This window comes from Ovis aries, chromosome 4, assembly GCF_016772045.2.
Source record: "Ovis aries strain OAR_USU_Benz2616 breed Rambouillet chromosome 4, ARS-UI_Ramb_v3.0, whole genome shotgun sequence".
Classification (NCBI taxonomy): domain Eukaryota; kingdom Metazoa; phylum Chordata; class Mammalia; order Artiodactyla; family Bovidae; genus Ovis; species Ovis aries.
Window position 1 is genome coordinate 104,344,005 of NC_056057.1, and position 26,626 is coordinate 104,370,630.

Below are 26,626 nucleotides of genomic sequence, written 5' to 3' on the forward strand. Positions count from 1 at the left end.
CTGCAGTTTAAATACAAGTCTGTTTCAGAAGAGGCAGGACCATATAGTGGCAGTGTTGGGATTTACAGTGGGCCTAGCTTTTTCTCCCTGCAGATTGAAGGGGATTTTGAGAATAGCAGTTTTTGAGTAGTTTGGACAGAAGTCGCCTTTTTAGAGTGACCTGTCCATATTCCCTGAGTGAAGCTGCTTTGGTAGCACCTCAGGTTCTGTTAATGTTACTGAGGAACATTGTTTAAGAGGAACAATGTGCATTCTAGTTTTCATTGTACACCTGTGACTCATGTGTTCCTAAATATAGGTTAGGATTCATGAAGCCCTTGAGGGGGTTGAAGAACAGAGAGAGGTTACTCTGAAGTTAGTTGTTTGGTAGAAAAAGTAGAAATTTTGGTACTTCCTTTCAAATGAAGAATACTTTTCCTTTCAAAGCTCTAAATCAAGGTTTTAATCTCAATCCATACCATTATAGTTATCTACAAAGCCTAATTAATGAGTATTGTGGAGGTTATAGAGAAGAGAGTCTGCCATGTTTTTATGGGTAGGGCATTTTGTGGTAAATTGTGTTGACTTGATCTAATCTCTGCTTCATTATTTTTAAGCTTTGTCTTTGTTTACACATTTAAAATCTGGGGGAAGAAATTAAAGAAACCAGATTTTACCCTAAAAATATTCTTGCCTCAACTTTGCTAGTCCCCTACCTGAAACCACTTGCCAAAGCCGGGTAAGATTTACGTACCGTTTCCCAAACCTTCCTGCCTTCCTAAGCTTTGTCAAAGATGGTGCCAGTTTGGAATGCTCTTCTTTCCCCATTCCTTTGGTCTAAGGCTTGTCTTTCCTTCAAATAATGTCTTCTATGTATTGCACAAAGCCTCCTCTAACCTCTTCAGTCCTGTGGTCATTCTAGTCTAGAATCCCTGAAGTACTACTATTTGATAGTATTCCATCCATTACAGACATTCACTTGGCACTTGGATCATGCCCCCTTTTGTTGTTACTGTATTTAATACCCTCTCTTCTCTAGGAGAGTGATGGGCTCCTTGAGGGTAGAGAGCTTGTCTTAATCAAATGCCTCTTTGTAATCCCATTGCCTGGCACAGAGGATATCTTCAGGAGTCGGCTTGATTCTTTGATTTGGATCCAGTATTAGTGTAACGGGGCAGTTGTTTAACTTAGGTTATTTTTATAGTGAGGACATGCCCAGAAACCCCAAAGATAAAGTACATCTGAAGTACATTTGATTAATAATTTCTTGTGTTGTAGGGAGATTTGGTTCATATTGGTTCCTTATTAATTACAGCCCCTCTCCCCACCTTTGTTTTTCAGTGGGTGCTGTTGTACCTAGTTTCTTTTGAAAAACATGGTTTGGGCCAGATATGTTGACAGAAATCAAAATTACTAGTATTTTTATTTTAAAATTCTTTGATTAGTCAGATGATATTTTCATGGTATAAGCCCAAATAAATTTATTAAATACTACGTGGTAATGTAGCCAAATTATTTTAAAATGTTAACCTTAAGGTCTCTTAAGTAAAATTTTAAAAATACCAATAGACAGATAATCAGTTGCTAATCCTTCTCACTTCTGTATCTCAGATTATTAGGAATTTTATTATTTCTTTGTTTATAAAGATTTCTTTACGATGCAGGCTGATGTTTGATAACTGTGTTTATTGTGTTTGCTGCAGTTATCAAATAGAGCAGACGTTTATATGCAGTGAAGAATTAATTAAAAATACTTTTTGATGTTTATGGAAACTGATACATTTTTTTAGTATCCCCACACTCACTGGGGATAATTTTAATTCATATTTGAAACTGTTTACATTTTATCTGATAGCAGTGTCTTCAAGGCACATATGTATATTAGATTTATGTTGTGATTTCTTACAAAATGCTTAACTAGTAAAACTTCTAAAATCTTAATTTTGTTCTAAAGCCTGGCTTATAGTATTCTTGAGCCATTAGTTTGACAAAGCACTGAAACGATACTTCTGTTGCATTACTGAAAAGCTTAGATAATTGTGGCAGGGGACTTGTTGAATATAAGTTTTTTTCCTCTTCAAAAATTTTTATTTAAATTTCTTAGCATAATTTGGGTACAGAATTAAGGTAAAATATTTTTTCTTACATGTGAGGAAGCAAAAAGCCTCTAATAATGGCATTGCCATTCTGATGTGAGCTCATCAGAGTACCATATGACATGAGCTTAAGGCCCTGATCAGTCTTAATGAAATAAGCTTTATAAAAAAATTTTTTTTTCTGAAACCCCAGTTGGCCCAGGGACCACTTTACAGAGCTCCAGCCTTGGACTTTCACCTATGATCAGTCATATTCTTCTCCAGGGTTTATACTTGTTAAGTCAATATTAAAACACAGGAAACACCCCCCCCACCCCGATTTTGTTCACTTTTGTTTTCATATACAAGAATCTTTACAGTCAACATGTACTTCTAGATGCTGTATTGAAATTGCTGGCAGAGTCTATTCTATACAAACTGAACAATCTGGCCCCTTGTTTTATTTGTAAAGGTTCAATGTATCTATGCCTGCCTACTTCAGTCTGCAAGGGAGTGTCAGAAAGGCCCCGCATTCGCCGAGCCGTGAGTTATCACTAACTTTTCAGATGTGTTAATGAATGTGGAACAAAAAGCAGTTGTGTTTAAAAGGAAAAAAGGACCATCAAAATAACCTCTATTATAGTAGCAGGCGTGAACACTAAATGAATTACTCCAAATTGTGGTGTCAAAAATAACATACTTTAACTAGAGACTAGCCTCTAGAAAACCTATTGTTGAACTGCTCTGAAGCTGTTGTTTTAGCTATAAGTTACTGTTCTTAAAGTTTTATAAACCATGATTGCAAATTAATATGTTCTTTAAGTCTTTTTAACCAAGTTAAAACAATCTGAACAAAATCTTACCCCACCTAAAAATGGTAGTATTTAATTGACTCTGAGTTAAGCTCTTTAAAATAATACCATGTGAAAGGGGTAAAGTTTTAACCTTTTTTATTACTCACATGTGAAAAACAAACAACTGAACCTCTTCCTCTATGAAAAGTTTTAGTACAGTGTTATTTACAGTCTGTTTTGGTACCAACAGTTCTTGCTTCAGTAATTCACCAGTAGGTTTTCATTCATCAATGACTATGTCAATTTAAGGCTAAAAATAAAACACTTTCATTTCCTAGGGCTTAATCAGTCTCCTTAGAGGAAACCATCCTTAAGAGTTCCCCCCTCCCAAAGAGATTTGAAGCAAAAAAAAAAAAAAAGTAACTAACATCTATTTTTTGTTGTTGTTAGAGCTAGTTACCTTTCTTTTTCTTCGATTCTTTCAAGTTTTGAGTAGATAGGTATATTTGACTAGCAGGTCGGAAGCTTCTGTTGCCTAGGAGGTGTTATTGTGTTAAGTGAAGACAGAATAAATTTAAATGTACCCAGTTTGGCCATTTATAGCACAGACTACCTAAAACTTGGAGGTATGGGACCTTTGGAGCCATTAAGTTAAATGTTTCATTTAGGCAGTGTTCCTTTGTTTGACTGGTGTGTAAGTCCTTCTTCCAGGTTTGTACACTCTTAAACACGTCATTCTACCCTCTCTAACTCCTCCCAGCAGCAAAAGGGAGACACTTCAGCTGGAACAAAATAGTGGAAGAAATGGCGTCTGGGGTTCAGTGGGGATTCGCAGTGTGTATGCAATGTTTGCAAGATTACTTTTTATGTTTTTCAATTAATGTAAATAATTACAGAATAAATCAGTGCTTAGTGTCAACGTAGGGAACATCGTATACCAATAGAAATTCTCCTAGTGGGTCTGCTGCAAGTCGTTCAACCTCTTGGGTCCTCAGTTTTCTCATCTACAGTATGAAGGAGTTGGACTCAATAATCTTTAAGGTCCATTCCTGCTCTAAATCCTGTGCTTTTCTGAAGTACTCTATTTAACAGAATGCATTGCTTTCCCATTTTGACTGTTTGAATTACATGTGCAGTACATGTACTGCAGCTGCATGTTGTCTAAAGTAGTTTTTCTGTAGGATATTATATGAACTAACCCCTCTTGAGGTGATTTATAAATGTGTGTGTATAGCCACACATATAAAGCTAGTGTTAGTAGGGCGCTCAGAAAATACATATTTTCCAAATGTCTAACCTTGAATGTCATTAACTTTCCTCTATTACAGGAGATACTACTCGTCAACGAATCAAATTCAGTGATGACAGAGTATGCAAGAGTCACCTTCTCAACTGTTGCCCCCATGATGTCCTGTCTGGAACTGTATGTGTTTATTAAATCTATTATTTTATTGTTGATATACTACAAAAACAAACTGTTTGATAAAGTCTTAGTTTTGTGTCTAATTACTATGCAGTGATTTTTTTAAAAAACACTTGTTAGCAGAGCAATTTACATCTATTTTATCCAGGTTGATTATTTAGGTCTGCAATAATGGGATTCCTCACAGAAATTATTGCTATTTTACTTTATAATATTTTCCATTCTTTAGAGCATTTATTGGAACAAAGAGGCAGTTATAACACAGCAGTTACACTTTTAGTTTAAAAATAATGTAAATGATTTTTTAAATTATTTGCTTTAGTGTTGAGCATAGTAGACTTTTATCCAAAACAGTTTACATATTCATTAAGATTTCTGCACATTTGTATTATAGAAATTATTGTGAAGCAGTGTATTGGTAATCACTTAAATTCACAGTAAAGTTTGTGAGTAGTGTTGTTGGTTAAAACTCACTTATATTGCTTACTCCTGATAATACATAAAGCTCACTTAATTTATATTCTACATCTAGTGATGTTAGTTTATCTTAAAGTATTATTATTTTTAATTTGGTGGATAAATCACATATCATGGACCTGTAGAACAAAGGATTTGGTTACCTGGGTTTTGGATTTGATTGAAATGATACTTTTAAGAGCTCCTGGTCACCTGGATAGCAGAGGAGGGCTAGTAGGGCCTAAATATTTAGCTGCCTTTGTCATTTTCCTAAAATGGAAGGATTTCATACTTCATTTGTAGAAGCAGTGAGCTCCCTTAATTAAAGATGTCTAAATGAATGGTTTCTTCTGCCATAAGACGTGGGATGTTAGTTCCCTGACAAGGGATGAGACCCACATTTCCTGCAGTGGAAGTGTGGAGTCTTAACGAGTAGTGTCTTTTTGGTAGGAGGAGTAAAATACCCCAAATGTATAGGTATCCAGGCATTTTTGATTTAAAAAAACACCTGTCTTTTGGGGGCTTCCCTGATAGCTCAGTTGGTAAAGAATCCACCTGCAGTTCAGGAGACCCAGTTTGATTCCTGGGTCAGGAAGATCCCCTGGAGAAGGGATAGGCTACCCACTCCAGTATTGTTGGGCTTCCCCTGTGGCTCAGCTGGTAAAGAATCCGCCTGCAATACAGGAGACCTGGGTTGGGAAGATCTCCTGGAGAAGGGAAAGGCTACCCACTCCAGTATTCTGACTGTCACTACCCACTCCAGTGTTTGGTCTTCCCTGTAGCTCAAATGGTAAAGAATCTGCCTGCAATGCAGGAGACCTGGGTTCTATTCCTGAGTCAGGAAGGTCCTCTGAAGGGAATGCAGTCCTCTCCAGTATTCTTACCTGGAGAATCCCATGGACAGAGGAGCCTGGCGGCAGGCTACAGTCCATGGGGACCCAAAGAGGCGGACATGACTGAGCGACTAACACTGCTACACTTGTCTTTTTCCAATAGGGAGGACCATTGAAACTATGTTATATAAGTTAAAAGGAATAGAAGTGCTAACATATAAAAAACATATAAATACTTAAATTTATTTTTTAAGTATCAATATATTACAAGACAAGCATGCTGGTTTCTCAGTGCTTGAATTAGGACTGTGACAGATATATCTCTGTTAGACCCTCATATCTACTCTTTAGAATTTGCATAATTAAAATATTCTGCTCTGCTGTAATATTGAAATCTGTATTATCTGTAGTTATCTGTGGTATTATTTGATTCTTCACATTTACTGTTTAACACTTAATGATACTTAATGGATAAATTATCACTTCAAATGAATTTTGAGAACAAGATCAGTTGTTAAGCAGGAGGATTTAAGTTTTTGGTACTTTAAAACCAGCAATAGCAAGACTTTGACACATTATTACATTCTTCAGGTATGGCATTTAATAATAACTTTAAAAATCTGACATCACAGTTGTGCTTTTGCAGTTTATAATTATATAATTCAGTTACACTCATTTGTTTCTCTGTTGGGTAAAACAATTTGTTAAGTATATGTTCCATAGTTATCCTTATAGTAAAGTGATTTATTAAAAATCATTCAGTTCTGTTGATTTAAAGTAAAACTGGGACCAAAGCCAAATTTTCTGAGCTCTAGTTTTGTTTACTCTGTAGGTAATACTTAATCCTTCATCATGCTGGTCTTAGACTTTCATTGTAAAATTCTTGCTGGTGGATTTGTAAGAAGCACATTTTTTTCAAATTTCAGTGTCTCTGTAGTATGCATCTTAAAATTGATGACAGAAAAATACTATTTTAATTTGTAACATTTTTCTTACAGTGAGGCTTAAAATTGGTGTTTTGGATCACATGAAAAATAGCGAATGACCTTTGAAAGGCACTTGCTAGAGAAATTCTATATGAGACATATCTTCTTTATGTCAGCTTAATAGGCAAGAGATTGTCATTTACATAGGGATGGAGTTAAGTCCTTATGAGCCTCTTAAGCAAAGTTTTCAGGGCTGGCTCTAGAATTTTGTAAGAGTCCAAGGTTGTCTAGAGTGAGGAACTTGAGAACTTGAAACCACCCATGAGTGACTGTTTTATGACGCTTACTATAACACTAAGAAAGGCTGTTTATAGCAGTTTATCCTATGTGCATGTGGTTTTTAATTACAGAGCTCTGACTTCTTTAGCAACCAATCTGTGTCGGGCTAATGCTTTTCTGGCACAGAATCGAATAGTTCACACCTCTGTACGTTGAAGGTATTTTTTTGACCTCTTAGATCAAAGATGAAAAGAACCAAATTGTAATTGTTGATTTTATAGTGCTTTTTGTTTGTTTTATAACTAAAAGTTGCCCTTTAGTTTTCCAGCCCTTGTTCCTCAGATCTGTCACTGCCAGGAGAATAGGACTCATCAGTGTTCTAGGTTATTTAGCAGAAGATAACACGGAAATATATTCTCTGGCTTTTCTTTATTATTATTGTACAAAGGTTGAGCTTTATACTGAGTACTTGGAGATAAAGGGTATGGTTTCTGAAAATGTATTCATAACCAACAAATTGGAATATTTTTGAAATTCACTTTGATGAAAAGGCCCCTGTAGCATTGTACCTTTCTTTAGTCTGGTACTTTGGTATAACTTTTTTTTTTTTTTTTGGAGTATAGTTGATTTACAAAGTTGTATTAGTTTCAGGTATACAGCAGACAGATTCAGTGTTTTACACACACACACAGTGTTTACACACACACACACATACATACAAACAAATATCATTGTTTAGTCGCTAAGTACATGTGACCCAGGTACTGTAGCCCGCCAGGCTCCTCTGTCCCTGGGATTTCCCAGGCAAGAATACTGGAGTGGGTTGCCATTTCCTTCTAATTCAAAAGCTTGGATTATTTCCCTGTTCATCTAGAACTTTTTGTTTGTCTCACTCTTTTCATCCTTTGGTCCATTTAGTTGTCTCCTTATATTTAGCATGCATAAAGTAGACAGCACCCCCTTTCAGATTTAGGCAAAACAAAAAGCCTAAGAGTTGTCATCTCCCCCTGCTCCCTCCCTCCACGAAAATAAACCACATTGTTTCTGGTTCATATATTCCCTAAGGAAAGATAAGGATATTGAAGTGCTTAAAAAAATCTTTGCATCTAGTTCCTAGGAACCTGGGGGAAAGGTATATAATAGTAATAATTTATAGAAGGTGTTAAATCTGAAGCAGGTGGCATCAGAGATTGAAATTAAGATCTGCAGGGATGGGGATGTATACTCACAATACATTTATCCTAAATTCAAAAATGGCCACTACTAATTTTCTTACAGACTTCATCATAGCATAATTTTAGTGTTGACAGGCCATCATGTCTTCTAGCTTAAGGCCATCATTTTATGTAGATAGAAAAATTAAGATTCAGGGAAATTGTCAGATGTCTCACAGTTAATCATGGTATATTATGCCACAGGGGAATCTTAGAGTTATTTTAATCCAAATACTCTTTAATGTTTTATGTTGTAAAGAGCTGATCTTGAGAAATACTTCAGTTCAGTTGCTCAGTCGTGTCTGACTCTCTGCAAACCCACGGACTGCAGCACGCCAGGCTTCCCTGTCCATCACCAGCTCCCAGAATTTGCTCAGACTCATGTCTATCGAGTCAGTGATACCATCCAACCATCTCGTCCTCCATCGTCCCCTTCTCTTCCTGCCTTCAATCTTTCCCAGCATCAGGGTCTTTTCCAGTGTGTCAGTTCTTCGCATTGGGTGGCCAAGTATTGGAGCTTCAGCATCAGTCCTTCCAATGAATATTTGGACTGAGTTCCTTTAGGATTGACTGGTTTGATTTCCGTGCAGTCCAAGGGACTCTCAAGAGTCTTCTGCAACACCACAGTTCAAAAGTATCCTTTCTCCAGTGCTCGGCTTTCATTATCATCCAACTCCCATGTCCATACATGACTATTGGAAAAACCATAGCTTTGACTAGACAGACCTTTGACAGCAAAGTAATGTCTCTGCCTTTTAATATGCTGTCTAGCTTGGTCATAACTTTTCTTCCAAGAAGCAAGCGTCTTTTAATTTCATGGCTGCAGTCACCATCTACAGTCATTTTGGAGCCCAAGGAAAAAAAGTCTGTCAATATTTCCATTGAATCCCCGTCTGTTTGCCATGAAGTGATGGGACCAGGTGCCATGATCTTTGTTTACTGAATGTTGAGTTTTAAGCCAACTTTTTCACTCTCTTTTACTTTCATCAAGAGGCTCTTCGGTTCCTCTTTGCTTTCTGGCATAAGGGTGGTGTCGTCTGCTATCTGAGGTTATTGATATTTCTCTTGGCAATCTTGATTCCAGCTTGTGCTTCATCCAGCCCAGCAATTTGCATAATGTACTCTGCATATAAGTTAAATAAGCAGGGTGACTATACAGCCTTGACGTACTCCTTTCCCAATTTGGAACCAGTCTGTTCCATGTTTGGTTCTGACTGTTGCTTCTTGACCTGCATACAGATTTCTCAGGAGGCAGGTAAGATGGTCTGGTATTCCCATCTTTTGAAGAATTTTCCAGTTTGTCATGGTCCACATAGCCAAAGCCTTTGGCATAGTCAATAAGGCAGAAGTAGATGTTTTTCTGGAACTCTCTTGCCTTTTCTATGATCCAGTGGATGTTGGCAATTTGATCTCTGGTTCCTCTGCCTTTTCTAAATGCTTGAACATCTGGAAGTTCTCGGTTCATGTACTGTTGAAGCCTGGCTTGGAGAATTTTGAGCATTACTTTACTAGCATGTGAGATGAGTGCAATTGTGCAGTAGTTTGAACAGTCTTTGACATTGTCTTTCTTTGGGATTGGAATGAAAACTGACCTTTTCCAGTCCTATGGCCACTGCCGAGTCTTCCAAATTTGTTGGCATATTGAGTGCAGCACTTCAACAGCATCATGTTTTAGGACTTGAAATAGCTCAGCTGGAATTCCATCACCTCTACTAGCTTTGTTCATAGTGATACTTCCTAAGGCCCACTTGACTTAGGACTCCAGGAGAAATACTTAGGGACAGGGATAAGGTAAAATTTTATCTGCCTCTTTGAAGTGATTGGGTGGGAGTATTGGTTGTCAAAAATCCTGAGTCGATTTCTGAACCAGTAGGTTCAAAAATTTTTCATTTCCCCAGTAGGTGCTGGGTTTTATCCAAAATGAAAGTTTTATTAATCAGAACTCCTTTACTGCTTCTCTCTTGAGACTTGGTTAAAGTCAGTTCCTTGAATACCTACAAACCTGAACTTTACAACTGCTGAAGTGTCTTTGATAGTACAAATTTAAAGGAGCCATGAAAGTTTAGAGAAGCATTGATAAGAAATAAACCTGCACAAAATTTTCTCAGCCACTAAGTAGAATGTAAATTTCATAGTGAGAGCAGACACATTTCGTTCAATTGCTGTATCTCTAGAATCTAGAATGGTGTCCTTCCCTTGTGTTAACATGAATAATCAATCACTTTGACTTTTCACTTTCATGCATTGAGGAAGGAAATGGCAACCCACTCCAGTGTTCTTGCCTGGAGAATCCCAGGGACGGGGGAGCCTGGTGGGCTGCCGTCTATGGGGTCGCACAGAGTAAGACACGACTGAAGCGACTTAGCAGCAGCAGCACAAGTAGGACATGGAACAAGTGTTTTTCAGAACAAGCTTTAAGTTTCAAAAATTAATGATTGTGGAAAAAAGTGTTATCTTCTCGTGGATAAGGAGTGTATCTTGATTTTGAATTACTTACCAAAACATGACAGCAGTGGTTTCCCATGCATATGTGAAAAAGTCTGTAGATGATTTAAATAAACTCACAGCCTTTCCTCTGGAAAGGGTTTGTTTTCGGACACTTTAAACATTTTTAAGCAAGTGTTTTTTGTTTTTTTAATTGGAGGCTAATTACTTTACAATATTGTATTGGTTTTGCCATACATCAACATGAATCTGCCGTGGATGTACATGTGTTCCTCATCCTGAAACCCCCTCCTACCTCCCTCCCTGTACCATCCCTCTGGTAAGCAAGTGTTTTTAACATTAGGTTCCCAAGTGATCTAGTGGTTAGGATTTAGCATTCTCACTGCCATGGCCTGGATTCAGTCCCTGGTCAAGGAACTGAGATATCCCTTAAGCTGTGGTGGCATGGCTAAAATGAAAAAAAAGAAGGAAAGCAAAATAAAACACGTGCCTAGATTACTAGCTTGAAATTTTTCCCCCTAATTTCTATGACCTCCAGTTTCTAGAGCTTCCCAATTTATGAAACTGCCAGATAACCTAGGTTTTTAGCAGAGTTGGCTTTTGAGGTGTTCTTATATTATCAAAGTTCCTGTTTGTATTTTAGTCTCGGTTTCTTACAGAAAGTGCCTTACAGTAAAAATACATTTGATGCCTAGGAAAGCAGAGTCACATTAAGAGCTTCCCAGTGAATAATTTGATCTTTACTGCCATGCTTCAAAAACCTAGTCCTTTTTATGGCTGACTAATAATATTCCATTGTATGTATGTAGCACAACTTCTTTATCCATTCATCTGCTGGTGAACATCTAGGTTGCTTCCATGTCCTAGGTATTGTAAATAGTGCAGTTCTGAACAGGGTACATGTTCTTTTTCATTTGTGGTTTTCTCAGGGTATGTGCCTAGTAGTGGGATTGCTGGGTCATATGATGGTTTTATTCATAGCTTTTTAAGGAAACTGCATACTATTCTCCATAGCGGCTGTATCAGTTTACATTCAGGAAATTCAGCCCTTAACATTCAGGGAGTTCAGCCCAGTACAGTGCGACAGGGATAGGAATGGGGAATGGCCTGCGAGGCTCAGGAGGGAGAGGGAGGGGTCATAAGTGTACTTGTGTCTGATTCACACTGTTGTATGGCAGAAGCCAACACAGTATTGTAAAGCGGTTATCCTGCAATTAAAAAAAAGAGAAGCTCAGTCCTGGGGACTTCCTGGCAGTCCAGGTGGTAAGGAATTCGCCTTCAAATGCAGGGGGTGTCGGTTCAGTCCCTTGAGACCAAAAAATGAAAACATGAAACAGAAGCAATGGTGTAACAAATTCAAAAGACTTAAAAATGGTCCACATTAAAAAAAAAAGAATAAAATTTGAAACCAAGTCCTGAATGTAATTTAGAGTATTATTGACTTGGAATATGAATACCCTGAACTGTTCAGCTTCAGGTGGTTCTGTCCTTAGGAAATGACCCTTTTCTATTGTTCTGAATAATCTTTCGGTCATTCATTTCATGTTCTTAAAATAAGTTAATATACTTCAGGCTTGTGGAAGTAATCTTTTAAAAGGAGATCGTGAGACCATCTCTGGGTTTTGTTCTACTTTATTGTCTCTGGTTAAGATCAGTCAGCATATTTGTCCATGACACTTGGATTAATGGTTAAATACAAAAGTACATATATGTAAATATACGTGCATCTATTGTGCTGATGTCCAGTCTTTGTAGATCAAATACAAATTAATTTTACTTTTCATTTTTATTCTGTGCTATTGAATCCGTTTGAGGGGAAAAAATCTTCTGAAACTTAAGTTTCAACTATATGTAAAAGTAGAGTTGTATACTGAACTTCATATACCCATATACCAACTTCATAAGTATTTTACACACAACTACCTTATGTCATTTATAATTACTTAATGTCCTCTTCATCCTTTTGTTTTTTGAGGTAAATCTTAACATTTTGGACCTGTCATTTAGGATAACTCTTGAAACACTATAAAGTAGCAAAGACCAGTAACTTCCAAGCAAAGAAGAATGAGGTCTGGAAGTCATTGTTCAAGCAGATTGTTTTTAATACCCTGGTACTTGGTCAGTATATTTCACTGTCACATCGGTTTTTGTTTGGGGGCGGGGCAGGGTGTTTTGTGGGATCTTAGTTCCCCAGGGATTGAACCTGGACCCTCTGCAGTTAAGAGTGTGGATCCTAACCCCTGAACTGCCAGGTAGTTCCCACACATTTGTTTCTCTGTACAGTGGCTCTCAATAAATGTTTATTATTTAAAAACTAGGAATCATCACTCAGTAGTCTCTTGAACTCTTTAGGTCTTTTTTAGACGTAGGAACAGTTTTATAAATTGCATTTTAACAAATCTGAATTAGTGTGTTTTCTGAGGCTATTCATTGAGAAAGGTGGGATGAGTTATAAATGTGTTGTTTGGAAGAATCAGACTGTGAACACAAAGCAGACATATAGTAATAAATAAAAACTTGAAACATTTTTATTGTACAGGTAATTTAACTGCAGGCATCAAGCAAAATCATGAAATGTCTTATCATTGAAAATGTTTTTTTTAATGTGATGCATTCTACCTTGATGTGCTGGTGGCAGGGTCAAATGACTTAGTATAATCCTTCCTTATTTAAGGGTAGTTACAAAGGAAACTTTTAAAAACATTTGGTGTTTTACTCTGATTTATATTGACTAAAACATCTTGACTATATATTACCCTATAGACATTTTTGGTCTATAAAGTCAAAAAATATAAGCATATATGTTGATGTGTTTGTATGATGCAGTTTGTAAAATATCCAAATTTAGGTAGATTTTTGTGTGTTCCTACCCCTTTTGTATTTATTATTACAGTGTTTGGAACAATGAAGTTAGGCAGAGGAAGAAATAGAAAAGGACGAGCAAGAGTATCAGATTAATGAGGGGCTAGATGGAAAACGTAAAGAAAATTCACAGTAAAAATAAACAAAATTCTCCTTCAAGAAATTAATTTTTTTTTTTTTACATCTCTGGGAGCGTTGCTGATTGCTGAGATCAGCATTCATTCGTTAATTCACTTAACAAATACATATTGAGGACCTGCTATGTGCCATATACAAAAATGCTAGAGATAACAGAAGTATATAGGGGTTTCTCTTTCAGCGATGGGAGCTTACCTTCTAAGGTTCTTCCACAGTCAAGTGTGAAAAGAAATACTATGATTTCAGGAATGTTGCAAGTGCTGTGACAAAAATGCATGGTTAGATCTGGGATGGTCGGCAAGGGGCTGCTCTGACAGGACGACTGGAGAAAACATTTTGATGAGATGACATTTGAAGAGTTCTAAATGTGGGGAAAAGAAGCCAGTTATTCCTGAGAGGAAATAAATTTGGTGTATATTGCCTCCACTCAAAAACTTCTGGTGGCTCCCTATTATGTATTCATATATGGTCAAAAATCTGAAAATCTTTAGTTAGATTTGTCTCTTCCTTGAATAAATAAATCAGTTTGGTCCTGTTTGGACCAGACTGATTTTTTCATTGTTGTCACACTGCTTTCCTTGCCCAGCTTGTTCATTATTACCTATTTGCCTTTCTATGCCTGGAATAACCCTTTCTCTACAAATTTAAATCCTGCCTAGGATACTACATGTGATTGCTCTCAACCCCAGGGGAGCACCTGCCCTCCATATTACTGAGTGGTCACTTTTTTATCTTGTTTATATATATCCTTTGTGAGGCAAGGCCTTCTGTTTTAATTTTATCCCGTTATGTTTGCATATCTAAGATTAGAAATGGATAAGATATTTCCTACTGTATTCATCAAAAAACATTCATTAAGAAATGGTAAACAAAGAGCTTTATTTTTCTTTATCCACTCAGGAAAAGGTGAACTTGGAGGAAGAACATTCAAGTGAGAATGGGCAGTTAACAAGTGGGGAAGTGGTGGAAAAGCAGGAGCTACTTGGTGTGTTCCCAGTGGGCCCCATTCCTCTTCATTCACCACTCACGTTTGATTTGTTAGTTTTGAGTGCCAACATTGGAATTAGGAAAGAAAAGCCTTCTTAAAATAGTCGTGGCATAACTGAAACTCGTATGCAGGTTTTGTTATTTTAAGACTTTTTCCGTAGTTTATTCAGCTTTCTCTTGTTCTTAAGCTGGGTCTTAAGGTGGGCACTGAACATGGATGAAAGAGCAAGATTTTATCAGTGTGAGGAGGAGGAAGAAAGTGAAGATGTAAAATGTGAAGATGTAAATGTCAAAGTATAGATGATCTGTGTTTTGGAAAATAGCATTGGCATTGGAACCATGCCTGGAGTGGTTCAGATGCTAGACCAAGGGCTTGTGTCTGCTGTGCGCTCTGCCCTGCTGTCATGGTTTTGTTTTACTTTTTCTTCAGTTGGTTTGTATTCCTTTTAGTACTTTGCCAGCATTGCTGTCCATTCTTAAACATTTGTTGCTGTCTGACAAGGATGTTTGTCCACCTAGTAGTGTGGTGGTAATGCTTCTGAAACAGGTTTTATCATGTCATATTTCTGTCCAAGTAGTCCAGCATTCTTCTCTGCCCCCAGAGAAAGTTCTGCCTGTGTTGATTCACATTCAGAATCTTCCACAGTGTAGTCAGTCTGTAAGTAAATCGTACTGCAGTCCTGAAGTTCCTGGAGAAAAGAGACGTTCTGAGAGACGAGGCGAATTTCTCAGAGTTAAATGGAGAATGAGATATGGGATAATGAGAAAATGGGATGCTTTCTGAGTTCAGACCAGGTCAGTGCCTGGTCTGTCATATTTTATTTACTACTTCGGCAATATAGTCTTCAACTATGCGGAAAAACATGAAACATGAAATTTCCCCTTGTTCATCATACCCTTCTTCCCAGAACTAAATCCTGTTAACAATTTAATGTACATCTTCCACTCTCCTGTCTGTACATTTGCGAGTATGTGTGATGTGTGTGTTTTAACAAATAGCATCTTTGAATTTTGCTCACTTGTCTTGGAGAAGTTTCCATATCAGTGGTCTATATTTTTTAAATGCAGATACAATATTTTACAATATAGCCATTTCCTAAGTTACTTACCCAATGACTCGTAATTGTTCTTGTTTTTGGTGTGCAGTATGGCAATGAAATGCTTGTATATATGTCTTTATTTACATTTAATTCAACCATTATCCAAAAATCCAAACAAAATATTCAATCTCATAGCAGTGTCTCTTTAAAAATGGCCAAGTTGTGGGTTATGCAAACCTGATCTCTGTTGGGATTTCAAAAGAACAGTTAAAAAGCACTTAACACGATCAGCTTTGTTAAATAGTAAAACAAAATGTTGGGAGGTTGTAAGAGAATTCTGTTAAGATCAGGTATAGTTATTTGATCAAGACTTCATGGGAAAAGTGGATTTAGGATGCAAAGGGCAAAATGCAGATCTGAATTTATCCATTTTCCCAATAATCTAAGAATTTAAATGCGTTAATTAAAACATCAAGAATAAGTTTGTGGAAAGAAATTATGAAGTAAATTACTTGTTAAATTTAAAAATTTTTAACTCTTCCTGTGGCTTTCATCGTAAATAGTTATTTTAGGTTAAAATAAATGACCAAACATTTTATTTTGTTCAGTTTGAAGCTCAACTATTTCAAAAGAGAAGCAGTAGCAACAGAAACTATCCGTGCACTTGGTGTTCAAAGTACTGTTGCACCATCAGTGATGGAGTCAGGTCCATGCTTAGTCACGACGTGGTTCTACCGTGCTTGGCTCTGGTGGCTTTTTAATTACATTACTAGGGTCATGAAGAGCATTACTATACTTTCCCTTCACTCAGTTTTACAGTGGCAGGTAATTGTTGAGTTTATTTTGGCTTCTTAAATACTCATGTGCACAACATGACGCCAGGGTAAGTGCTTAGTAATGATGTTTAGACTGAAGAAAAAACATGGCTAGTATCCAGAATTGAAAATCTGCCTTGCTACACATACTGTCCTGATAGGTCCCTGAAGTAAGCACTGAGGCTATTGGGCTGGGGGTTGAGGGGGAATTTTCATCATAACTAGGCTCTTTGAGCTCCTATGGCTTTGACCCCCAAATCTACTTTGGTGAGCTAGACAAGACTAAAGCTGAAGATGCTTTTACCCCACCATAGTGAAAAGCCCAAGTAAGTCTTCCTCCTCGGAGGAGAGGCGTGCATAGGGAAAAACAGAGAAGAGTAGCTCAAAACAGTTAAGAAGAAAGGGAGCCTCCAAAAGGACAGACTCCAAGGAGAGGTTAAGAAGACCTTCCCTCTCCAGAGTTCAGACCAGTTTTGCCCTGGTCCAATTCTGCATCTTGACCACCCTTGCTTAAGAACAGGACCCTCTGTGCCAAATGTTCTTCTCTGCCCAGTTTTGTTCATTCAGTAAAGGTTAAATATTTTAAGCATTTTGATGTACAGACCCAGGTGTGTAGTGGATAAAGTAGAAAAAAGTCACTATCCTTGCGGAGCTCACATTTTGCCTTCTGTAAGTCCCCTACAAGGCATATGTTCCCCCCAGCTCCACTTTCACCCAGATTCCAACTTTGCTATAGTGATATAATGGGACCTTTTTTTAGTGTTCATTTTGTTCTTGATCAACATAGTTGCTTTTCTTCTTCCTTTTTTAAAAATATTTATTTATTTTTATTTATTTGGCTGTGCTGGGTCTTAGTTGTGGCATGTGGGATCTATTTCCCTGACCAGAGATTGAACCCCAGCCCCCTGCATTGGGAGTCTGGAGTCTTAGTCACTGGACCACCAGGGAAGCCCAGTTGCTTTTCTTTTGATTGGTTGTGTGGTGTGAATTTAAAGATAGAGGCAGGCGGGGGACAGGGGGAGCCTGGAATTCCTGCCAAAGCATAGTATGGGTGGACAACAGAGGTTTAGGTTAAGCTCAGTGAGGCAATTAACATGTTTTTGAAAACAGATTGGAAATACAGTTATGCACAAGATAAAAATAAGGGAGATTGCTGAAGTAAAGGCAGTAGACAGCTGCTTTGACTATCAGCTGTATGCAGAGCTTTTTTAGATGTTATGGGGGATGATTGTCGACTAAAAATAGTAAAAGATAAGTTAGTACTGAAATAATTGGAATTAGCATAATAAAGCAGAAGAGGTGTTAGACCAGAAATCTCTAACCAGGTTTCCTGGTGATTACCCTGAAGAAGTCAGTCTCTGTGCTTCAGTTCCGTTGTCTTTGGAATGGGAATAAAAGTAGATCAGCTAGTGGTTCACAACACTTGCATTAAAAACTTCTGGGGGACTTTTACATTCAGTTTTTGGAGGTTAGGGCTTGGTCCTATTTTCAGAAGCTTCTGCTGATAATGTTTAAATCCAAGTTCAGATTCAGAACTGCTCCCAAGATCAAAGGCATTTACAAAACTCTGACATCTTAACATTTGATGAAGTAAGCATAGCATGAACAACTATAGCTGTGGAAATATGTGTAAATAGGATTGTTGGGATGAGTAATATTAAGATATTAAATCAACAGGCTAGTGTAACAGAGGGTAAGAACATTCTTTTGCCATTAACTTCTTTCATTCCTATCTTACTTTCCTGTAATTTTTTAAAAAGAGTATTAAATATTTTTCTAGTTTTTTTTTTTTAAATAAGCATTGCCTAATAAACAGCTTTGAATTTCCAGACATCTGTAGAAAGTTTCAGTTGCTGTTTTTTTCTCACTGGAAAGCTCCTTAGTTTGTTAATTCATGGACTAATTAATGATTGAGAGTAAGCATTGGAGCCTGGAAAAACCTCAGCATCACAATGACACTTTAGTAGTCTCCAACCTTTGGATACCAGGGACTGGTTTCATGGAAGATACTTTTTCCACACTGAATATGAAGGACTGGTTTCAGAGTGATTCTTGTAAGGAGCAACCTAGATCCCTTGCATGTGCAGTTCACAGGCCAGTTCCCACTCCCGTGAGAATCTGATGCCACCTCTGATCTGACAGGAGGTGAAGCTCAGGTGGTGATGCAAGCAGTGGGGAGCAGCTGTAAACACAGAAGAAGCTTGACTCAACTCGCCCACTGCTCACCTCCTGATGTGCAGCCTGGTTCTTAACAGGCCATGGACTAGTTCCAGCCTGGGGGTTGGGTTCCAGCCTGCTTTAAACCATTAGTATGATGACTTTTATAATGGTGGTAAATAGTCCTCATTATTTCCCAAAGGATAACTTTGAGGACATTGTCTATTTATATTTTCCCATTCATTCCTTTATATAATTAAGAACCGAGGTAATACAGTTTTGAGAACTTTTTTATTTTTTAAGATAGTCATAAAATCTTGGAGTTGGAAGAAAGACTTAACAGTTATCTGATGTTCGAATTCTTTATTGGGTACCCCAAAGAAGTAGTTGTCTAAACAGTATTTCAATCTCTGTTACCTGGAAACTCAAGTAACTGCCAAGAAAGCTTGTCCATCTTTTGAAAACTCTAAGCATTAGAATGTATTAAGAGGACCAAAGTCTCTCTGGAGTCCCTTGGGGCCATAATACAATCTTTGTCTGATTCCATATTAAAAAGTTCTTCAGTTGACTTTTCACATCTTAATTCTCCAGTTTAGTTACATCTGTTCTCTGGCTATTTTGTAAAGCTTTGTTTTGAGACACTAATTTATTCATATCACTTTTGAAATGTGTTAGCACACAGAATTTGTGTTTTGGAAGAGAGGGACTTGCTTTTAAACCAGCCTTCAGTAAGAGTGTTCTCACTTGCTCATATTATATCCTATAAATTACTATTGTATCACTTAAATTGATCTCAGTCATGCCACCCTGTAACCCTTACTCTTAACTAGCAAGTTTTTCAGTTTGTCTGATTTTTTGCTTATACTTGGTTATTTATAAATTTGATTTTTTGGTGTAACTGTGAAAGTGAAAATATTAGTCACTTAGTCCGACTCTTTGTGACCCATGGATTGTATGTAGGCCGCCAGGCTCCTCTTTGTCCATGAAATTCTCCAGGCAAGAATACTGGAGTGGGTTGCTATTTCCTTCTCCAGGGTGTTTTCCTGACCCCAGGGGTCGAACCTGGGTCTTCTGCATTGCAGGCAGATTCTTTACCATCTGAGCCACCAGGAAAGTCCTTTAGAACTTTGTGCTTCTATCTTCATATTAAATTTAATCTGGTATATCAGTATTTTTGAATCTTAATCCAGTGAATTCACTATCCTTTTTAGCTTGGGACATTGCACAGAATTGTTGATCATATCCTTCTATATGTCTAGGTGGTTGCAAAAATGTTAAATAGGCAGAGTCATGATAATATATACAGAGGTAAGACCCAGACCTGTGTGCTATAGATAGGTTAGTCCTGTTCGTTGATACTAGAAACTTCCCTCTTGAGTAACACTTGTATATATTTTCTTAAAGATCTGCTTTCTAAATCTGTAAAACTGAAAGACTCTCTTCTTAGCTTTCCCTCAGGTTAGCCTGCTTCCTCTCACTTTCTAGATCCAGTTGGAATGTAGCCTCATCAGAAAGGGCTTCTCTGACAACTTTATCCCAGGTAGCTTCCCCTAGTAATAGGAGTGTTGCTGTTTTGCTAGATCACTTAACATTGTTCAGAGATACAAATATGGTTTATTATTAGCTTCTCCTCTTCTAGAATGTCAGCTCCGTGAGGTCAGAGACCTATAGCTTTGTCATTTAGTGCTATGTCCCTTGCACCTAACATAGTGCTTGGCACAAGTTGGGTACTCAGTTGAAGGAATAATTTTACTGCCTCAATGTTTTTTTGTAGTTTTACTTTATATATAGTTTGTGTAATAAATACAAAAGGAACATTTAGCTTTTTGAATTACTGTATTCCCTTTTACCACCCTTATAGAGATTCTGTCACATTCCAGTGCTGGATAGCATAACTCCAACTGGAAAACCTGCTTTGCTCTGATCACCTTTCAGTTCAGTTCAGTCGCTCAGTCGTGTCTGACTCTTTGTGACCCCATGAATCACAGCACGCCAGGCCTCCCTGTTCATCACCATCTCCCAGAGTTCACTCACACTCACGTCCATCGAGTCTGTGATGCCATCCAGCCATCTCATCCTCTGTCGTCCCCTTCTCCTCCTGCCCCCAATCCCTCCCAGCATCAGAGTCTTTTCCAATGAGTCAACTCTTTGCATGAGGTGGCCAGAGTACTGGAGTTTCAGCTTCAGCATCATTCCCTCCAAAGAAATCCCAGGGCTGATCTCCTTTAGAATGGACTGGTTGGATCTCCTTGCAGTCCAAGGGACTCTCAAGAGTCTTCTCCAACACCACAGTTCAAAAGCATCAATTCTTTGGTGCTCAGCTTTCTTCACAGTCCAACTCTCACATCCATACATGACCACTGGAAAAACCATAGCCTTCGCCAATGGACCTTTGTTGGCAAAGTAATGTCTCTGCTTTTGAATATGCTGTCTAGGTTGGTCATAACTTTCCTTCCAAGGAGTAAGCGTCTTTTAATTTCATAGCTGCAGTCACCATCTGCAGTGATTTTGGAGCCCCCAAAAATAAAGTCTGACATTGTTTCCACTGTTTCCCCATCTATTTGCCATGAAATGATGGGACCGGATGCCATGATCACCTTTAATCATATCTAATTATCTTCGCAGCAAGCCCTTCTTTTTTTTAACCCAGTATGCTTCTAAAAGAATTTCATGAAAGATCTTATCAGTTGCCCAGATACATGTAAAAATGAACAGATTTTTAGAAATTTTTGTCTCAGATACGAGGAAAGCTTCTAATTGGGTGAAAAAGTAAAAGAGTTAGCCCCCAGTCCTGTTGACTGGGGACTCTCTGACCCCGTGGATGGTGGCCCTCCAGGCTCCTCTGTCCATGGGGTTTTCTAGGCAAGAATACTGGAATGGATAGCCATTCTCTTCTCAGGGGATCTTCCTGATCCAGGAATTGAACCTGGGTCTCCCATATTGCAGGCACATTCTTTACTGTCTGAGCCACCAGGAAAGGTAAATAATGTCGAATTGGAATTCCCGTAGAAGGTTCCTACTAGATTCCTTATTGAAATAAATACCTACTTGGTATAAATAAATACCAAGTAGGTATTTATTTTCCTAACATATGCTAATCATAGTGGGGCTAGATACTCACTGTTTGTCAAATTGTTACGAGTTTTAATAAATTACCTCTTTACTAGTTCACCTGGAGTCTTGTCTGGAATCCATATCAAGGTTACCAGTCTGTTGTTTGAGGACTCCATCTTCATTTGAAAGTTAGAATGTTATTCATTGAGTATTGACTATAGTTCAGCAGTTTGGTTTACATGTTCTGCTAGTTTGATTTTAAATTTATCTTTTTTTGTGTTAAACAACCAAGTGAAATATGTCTTGAGATAGAAGTGAGAAGCTTTTTTCAGTTTCTGACAGGCTTTTCCTTTTCTATTTGCTCTTAAGTACAAAAGTAATCATGGCTCCCATCTGTTGGTAGATAGAATTCACGTGGGTTTTTTCTGGCACCAAGTTTTATAGTTGTCTGAAATTTTGCATGATTTGAAAATCCATAAATAAAGAAGCATCTGTATGACTCAATAATTATTCTGAAGAGAACTGTGATTGTTAATAAATTTTTGAAAAAAGTGTTTTCTGTTGTAATAATATGTATCTTTTTTCCTCCTCCAGAGAATGGATCTTGGAGAATGTCTGAAAGTCCATGACCTGGCTTTAAGAGCAGATTATGAAATCGCATCCAAAGAACAAGATTTTTTCTTTGAACTTGATGTATGTCATTTTGTTTTAACAAGTTAGATTAACCTTTTGCAGTAAACTATTTTGAATATAGATTGATATTTCTTAATGGAAAAGCCTCTTAGCAAAATTATCTTCTTTTGTGGTTAATATGAAGGGTGGTTTAAGGGAAGTCCACAAAGAGTGAAACACACGACTGAGTGACTGACACACACAACACACACGTGAAGGGTAGTACTAAATTTAGTAAGATCATGTACTTTCTTAACTAACAAATCATTTTGAAAAATATGAGATGAAACTGCATGTTTTAAGAAAGTGTGTGAAAGTTGTGTAATTCATATATTGATTTGAAAATTAAGGATATTCTCCCCAATTAGGTATTTGTGATTAAGAAAATACCATTGTGAATGTAAACAACTAATTTCTAGTGTATATAAAACCCTTTAATGATTAACTGAATTTTTATATTCATACTTGTTTTTGTATCTATAAATATACATGTAAGGAGAGGGAAGATATTAAGGACGGTGTTTTACTTTGGTTTTTTCTTAATGTGTAAGAGAAGAAATACGAGAGGAAGTAGAAGATGCTATATAGGCATCTAAAAGGCTTGGCCTTGCTATGCAGACACGAGAGTAGTTGGGACTGGTTTTTTAGTAGAAGACACACTAATCAGCATTGCATCAAGCATACTGATGGCCATAAACCTTGTGGTATATTTTACCAGTGAGGCAATAGATGGTTTATTTGGTTTTGGAGAAAAGTAGTAAATAGCCACCCCCCACCCCCACCTCCATGTACTTCTCTGAACTTCCAAGAATTTTTGCTAATGGAAATGAAGTCATCTATGTAAACATAATTTTAATATGGGGCTGGAGCAGTTGGGGAAATGCCTTAAGTGAATTTGTTATGATTTAACATACACTGGGCAGAACATTTAACATACTGCAGAAATTCACCAACATCTAGATGTAAGGGGGTGGGGTTTTCAATCCTATACTCCCACAAGTATGTTTGAAACTATTTCCCATATGCCACATAGTGTGTTGGTCACGATTTCCTTGCAGCTTTAATAAATGAAATGGAATATAAGTATAATTTTAATTTGCATTTTTATTATAAGTAAGTTTGAAATTGTCTCATGTATTTAAGGTCTATTTATATATCCTTTTCAGTGAACTTTCAGTGTACATTTTGTGTGTGGCGGGGGGGTGCTGTTTACTAATTTCGGATGTTAGTATGTGTGTGTATTTTTTTTTTTTTTTTTAATTTTTGCCATGTGGCATGTGGGATCTTAGCTCCCCAACCAAGGATCAAACTTGCACCCCTTGTAGTGGAAGCAGGGAGTCTTAGCCATCAGACTACCAGGAAAGTCCCGGATGTTAGTATTTTTCTACTTGGTTTGTACTAAATAGCACCTTACATATAATGAAAATTAGTCCCTTGTCTCAGATAATATGTTGTGGTTTTTTTTCTGTTTCTTTTTTGGGAGTTGTGAGTTTTGCAAAATATTTGTGTAGTTGTGTAGTTTATTAATGGTTAAAAATCTGTTAAGTCAAAAGGCCTTCCCTGTCCTGCTGTGATAAGAATTCTGTTTCATGATTTCTTCTGGTATTTTTTATGGCTTTGTTTTATGTATTTGAATCTGTGATTAAATTTATCCTGTTACAAGGAACTGAGGTATAGATCTCACTTTCTACATAGCTGCTTAGTTGACTCAACACTATTGATTAGTTCCATCTGTTTTTAAAAATAAAATTTGTTAATTAGAGTTAAATAACTATTTCTTTTTAATCACAGATAAAAGGTTTTACATTTTCATGAAATTCATGGGTTAAATAACCATTTTTAGAATTTTATGTGTGTCTAATAAATTTATATTTTTAAACATTGGAGTTTTGAATTAGCTGTATTTCTGTACAGTAAGATATGAAAGTCTAAATTGGTTGGGTTGGGAATACATCTTTAAAGTGTAGTTTTATATGAACTGTAATTTATTTATAGACATACATATGCCTGATAAACATCTATGTAAATACTTATGTAGATTTTTACAAAATTCTCAGTGGTTTATTCTTTGAGAAAAGAGCAATTGTTCCTAAATTGTAACATTTTCATTGCGGAAAATTTGAAGAATACAGAAAAACAGATTACTAAAAATTACCCATATATTCAGAAATTGTTAATATCTAATGTATGCTCGTCAATTTTTCTAAAGCTTTTTTATTTTACAAAATTGGGCTCTTACTGCATATATACCATTTTGTAACTTTATTTACAAATGAAGCATGAGCATTTTCTTAGGTCCTTATGTGTTCTACTGACACCTTTTTTAAATGACTGAAGGTTAAATTTTCTACATGTTATCTGGATATTTCCCCATTTAACACTGTGAAGAACATCTTTGAATATTAATTTCTCCATATACCTCTGATTATGTTCTTAAAATGGATTTCTAGAAGTAAAAGTCACTAAGTCAGGGCATATTGTTAAGGCTTTTGATAAAGATGACCATATTGCCTTTTTATTGAGGCTACACTGGTTTGTGATTCCTTCAGCAAAGTATGAGAGTGGCCGTTTCCTTACCGCCTTAAATTTGCTGGGAATTTTTATGTTTGTTCTTTGTAGATTTGATAGATGATGATAGTGGTTTTCAATTTGTTGTTGAACTCACTTTTATTTTTTTTTATTCCCATAATAGCATTTAAAAGTATAATTTTTGAGGAAAGATATTTATGGATACAGTTGATTTTTCTTACAGTAATTGTCTGAATTGAACTTTGTAGGCTATGGATCATCTGCAGTCATTCATTGCAGATTGTGATAGAAGAACAGAAGTGGCTAAGAAAAGATTAGCAGAGACTCAAGAAGAAATTAGTGCTGAAGTTGCAGCGAAGGTAAGATGTTCAGTTATTTCATTAATACAAAGTAGTTTTACCTTACTATACTTTGAGGTATACTTTTTATAACTTTATTTTTTAATAATTATAGGAGATTGCAGAGACATATGTAGAAATTTCACATACTCTTCCTCTAGTCCTCCCCTATGTTAACATCCTACATAATTAATAGTGTCAAAGCCATGAAGTTGATACTGGGCCAGTCCTTACATATTGTTCACATTTCATTAGTTGTGCATGTGTGTGTAGCTGTATGCAATTTCATCACATGTGTAACGGGTAACTACCACTGTAATTGAGTTACTTAACTGTAGCATCACCACAGTACTCCCTCATGTTACCCCTTTATAGCCACACTCATTCCTCTGTCTCTCTAGCCCCTGGCCGCCACTAATCTATTTTCCATCTCTGTAATTATGTTATTTCATTGAATATTCCATAAATGGCATCATGCAGGTTGTATCCTTTTGAGATTGGCTTTTTACAGTCAGTACAACTTCCTTCAGTTTCATACAAGTTGTGTGTATCAGTAGTTCATTCTTAGGCAAAAATGTTTTGTTGTGAACTTATACATAAAGTAGAGAGAAAAGTACAGTGAATCCCAATGAATTCAAATGCATCAGTCTTCTGCTGTTTCATTATTTGAAAAGCAAATTGTAGATGTCATATCATTTCACCTTTAAAACATAACCACAAAATTACATTCATAAAGGTAACAAATTTTTAATATTATCCAATACCCAGAATGAGTTCATTTTCCTATGTAGAGCTGGTGTGTTAAATCAGAGTTCAGAAGTCCACATACTGACTTTTGCTGATTTGATGGCTCACTGCTTTGTAATGTTGTGTACCATTCAGTGTAGTCTGGCACAGTTTATGGAAATGCAGAATGGAGACAAAGTTACCCAGAAGAGTTTAGGTGACATCATTAAATGCAGTGCTCAGATATGTGTGTACAAAGTGAAATGGATCCCTTGTCTGAGGAGAGGATTATGTATAACCAACTTTTTTCTGGAAAGTTTTCTTAATATGGGGACTATAAAGATAGGTGTCCTAAAGTACAAGGGATTTCATATCTCATGGTAGGAAGAGATCCATAGCAGTTGGCTAGACCCCAGCTGTACTGGTTTATAAAGCTTTGTATTAGTTATCCATCACTACAAAAATGCTGACAGGTTACCTCAAAACTTAAAACATTAAGAATTTATTTAGCTCATGAGTCTGTAATGAGTAACTTAGGCTGATATTGACTAGGCAGTGACTCCCCTAAGCTGGGCTCACTCATGTCTTCCAGTCAGCTGGAGGCCAGAAGTCTGGCCTGAACATATTCTCACAGTGGTAGCAGAAGTGCAGTAGTATCAAGCCCCATCGTATAAGCAGTTTTCAAGCATTCCCTTATGTCATATTTGCTACCATCCTGTTAACCAAAGCCAGTTAGTTACATGGCCAAGTTCAGAGTCAGCGTATGGTGGTGTTCACATAGCAAAGGGCACAGGTGCAGGAGGGTGAAGAGCTTTGGTCACCAGTGCAGTCCTTCTCTGGCAGATACTTGAGGAAAATACCCTTTTGTTAAAGTAGGACAATAG

General features: G+C 37.0%; 1 protein-coding gene across 24 annotated transcripts in view; it reads left to right on the plus strand.

Annotated features, from left to right (window-relative positions):
- Window positions 1–26,626, plus strand: part of LUC7L2 (LUC7 like 2, pre-mRNA splicing factor) — a 55,913-nt gene that overhangs the window by 10,542 nt on the left and 18,745 nt on the right. For 7 of the 24 annotated variants that reach the window (XR_006059700.2, XM_060415146.1, XM_042248894.1 and 4 more), the window contains 4 exons: window positions 2,527–2,597; window positions 4,177–4,271; window positions 22,072–22,170; window positions 24,927–25,037. Coding sequence is in view for 23 of the 24 variants with exons in the window: in XM_060415146.1 (XP_060271129.1) it covers window positions 2,527–2,597; window positions 4,177–4,271; window positions 22,072–22,170; window positions 24,927–25,037 (376 nt within the window). In the remaining variant the exon portion in view is untranslated. Of the gene's footprint in view, window positions 1–596; window positions 3,687–4,176; window positions 4,272–12,399; window positions 12,543–22,071; window positions 22,171–24,926; window positions 25,038–26,626 lie in introns of all 24 variants that reach the window. The other 17 variants (XM_004008102.4, XM_042248904.1, XM_042248906.1 and 14 more) reach the window with 6 other exon arrangements.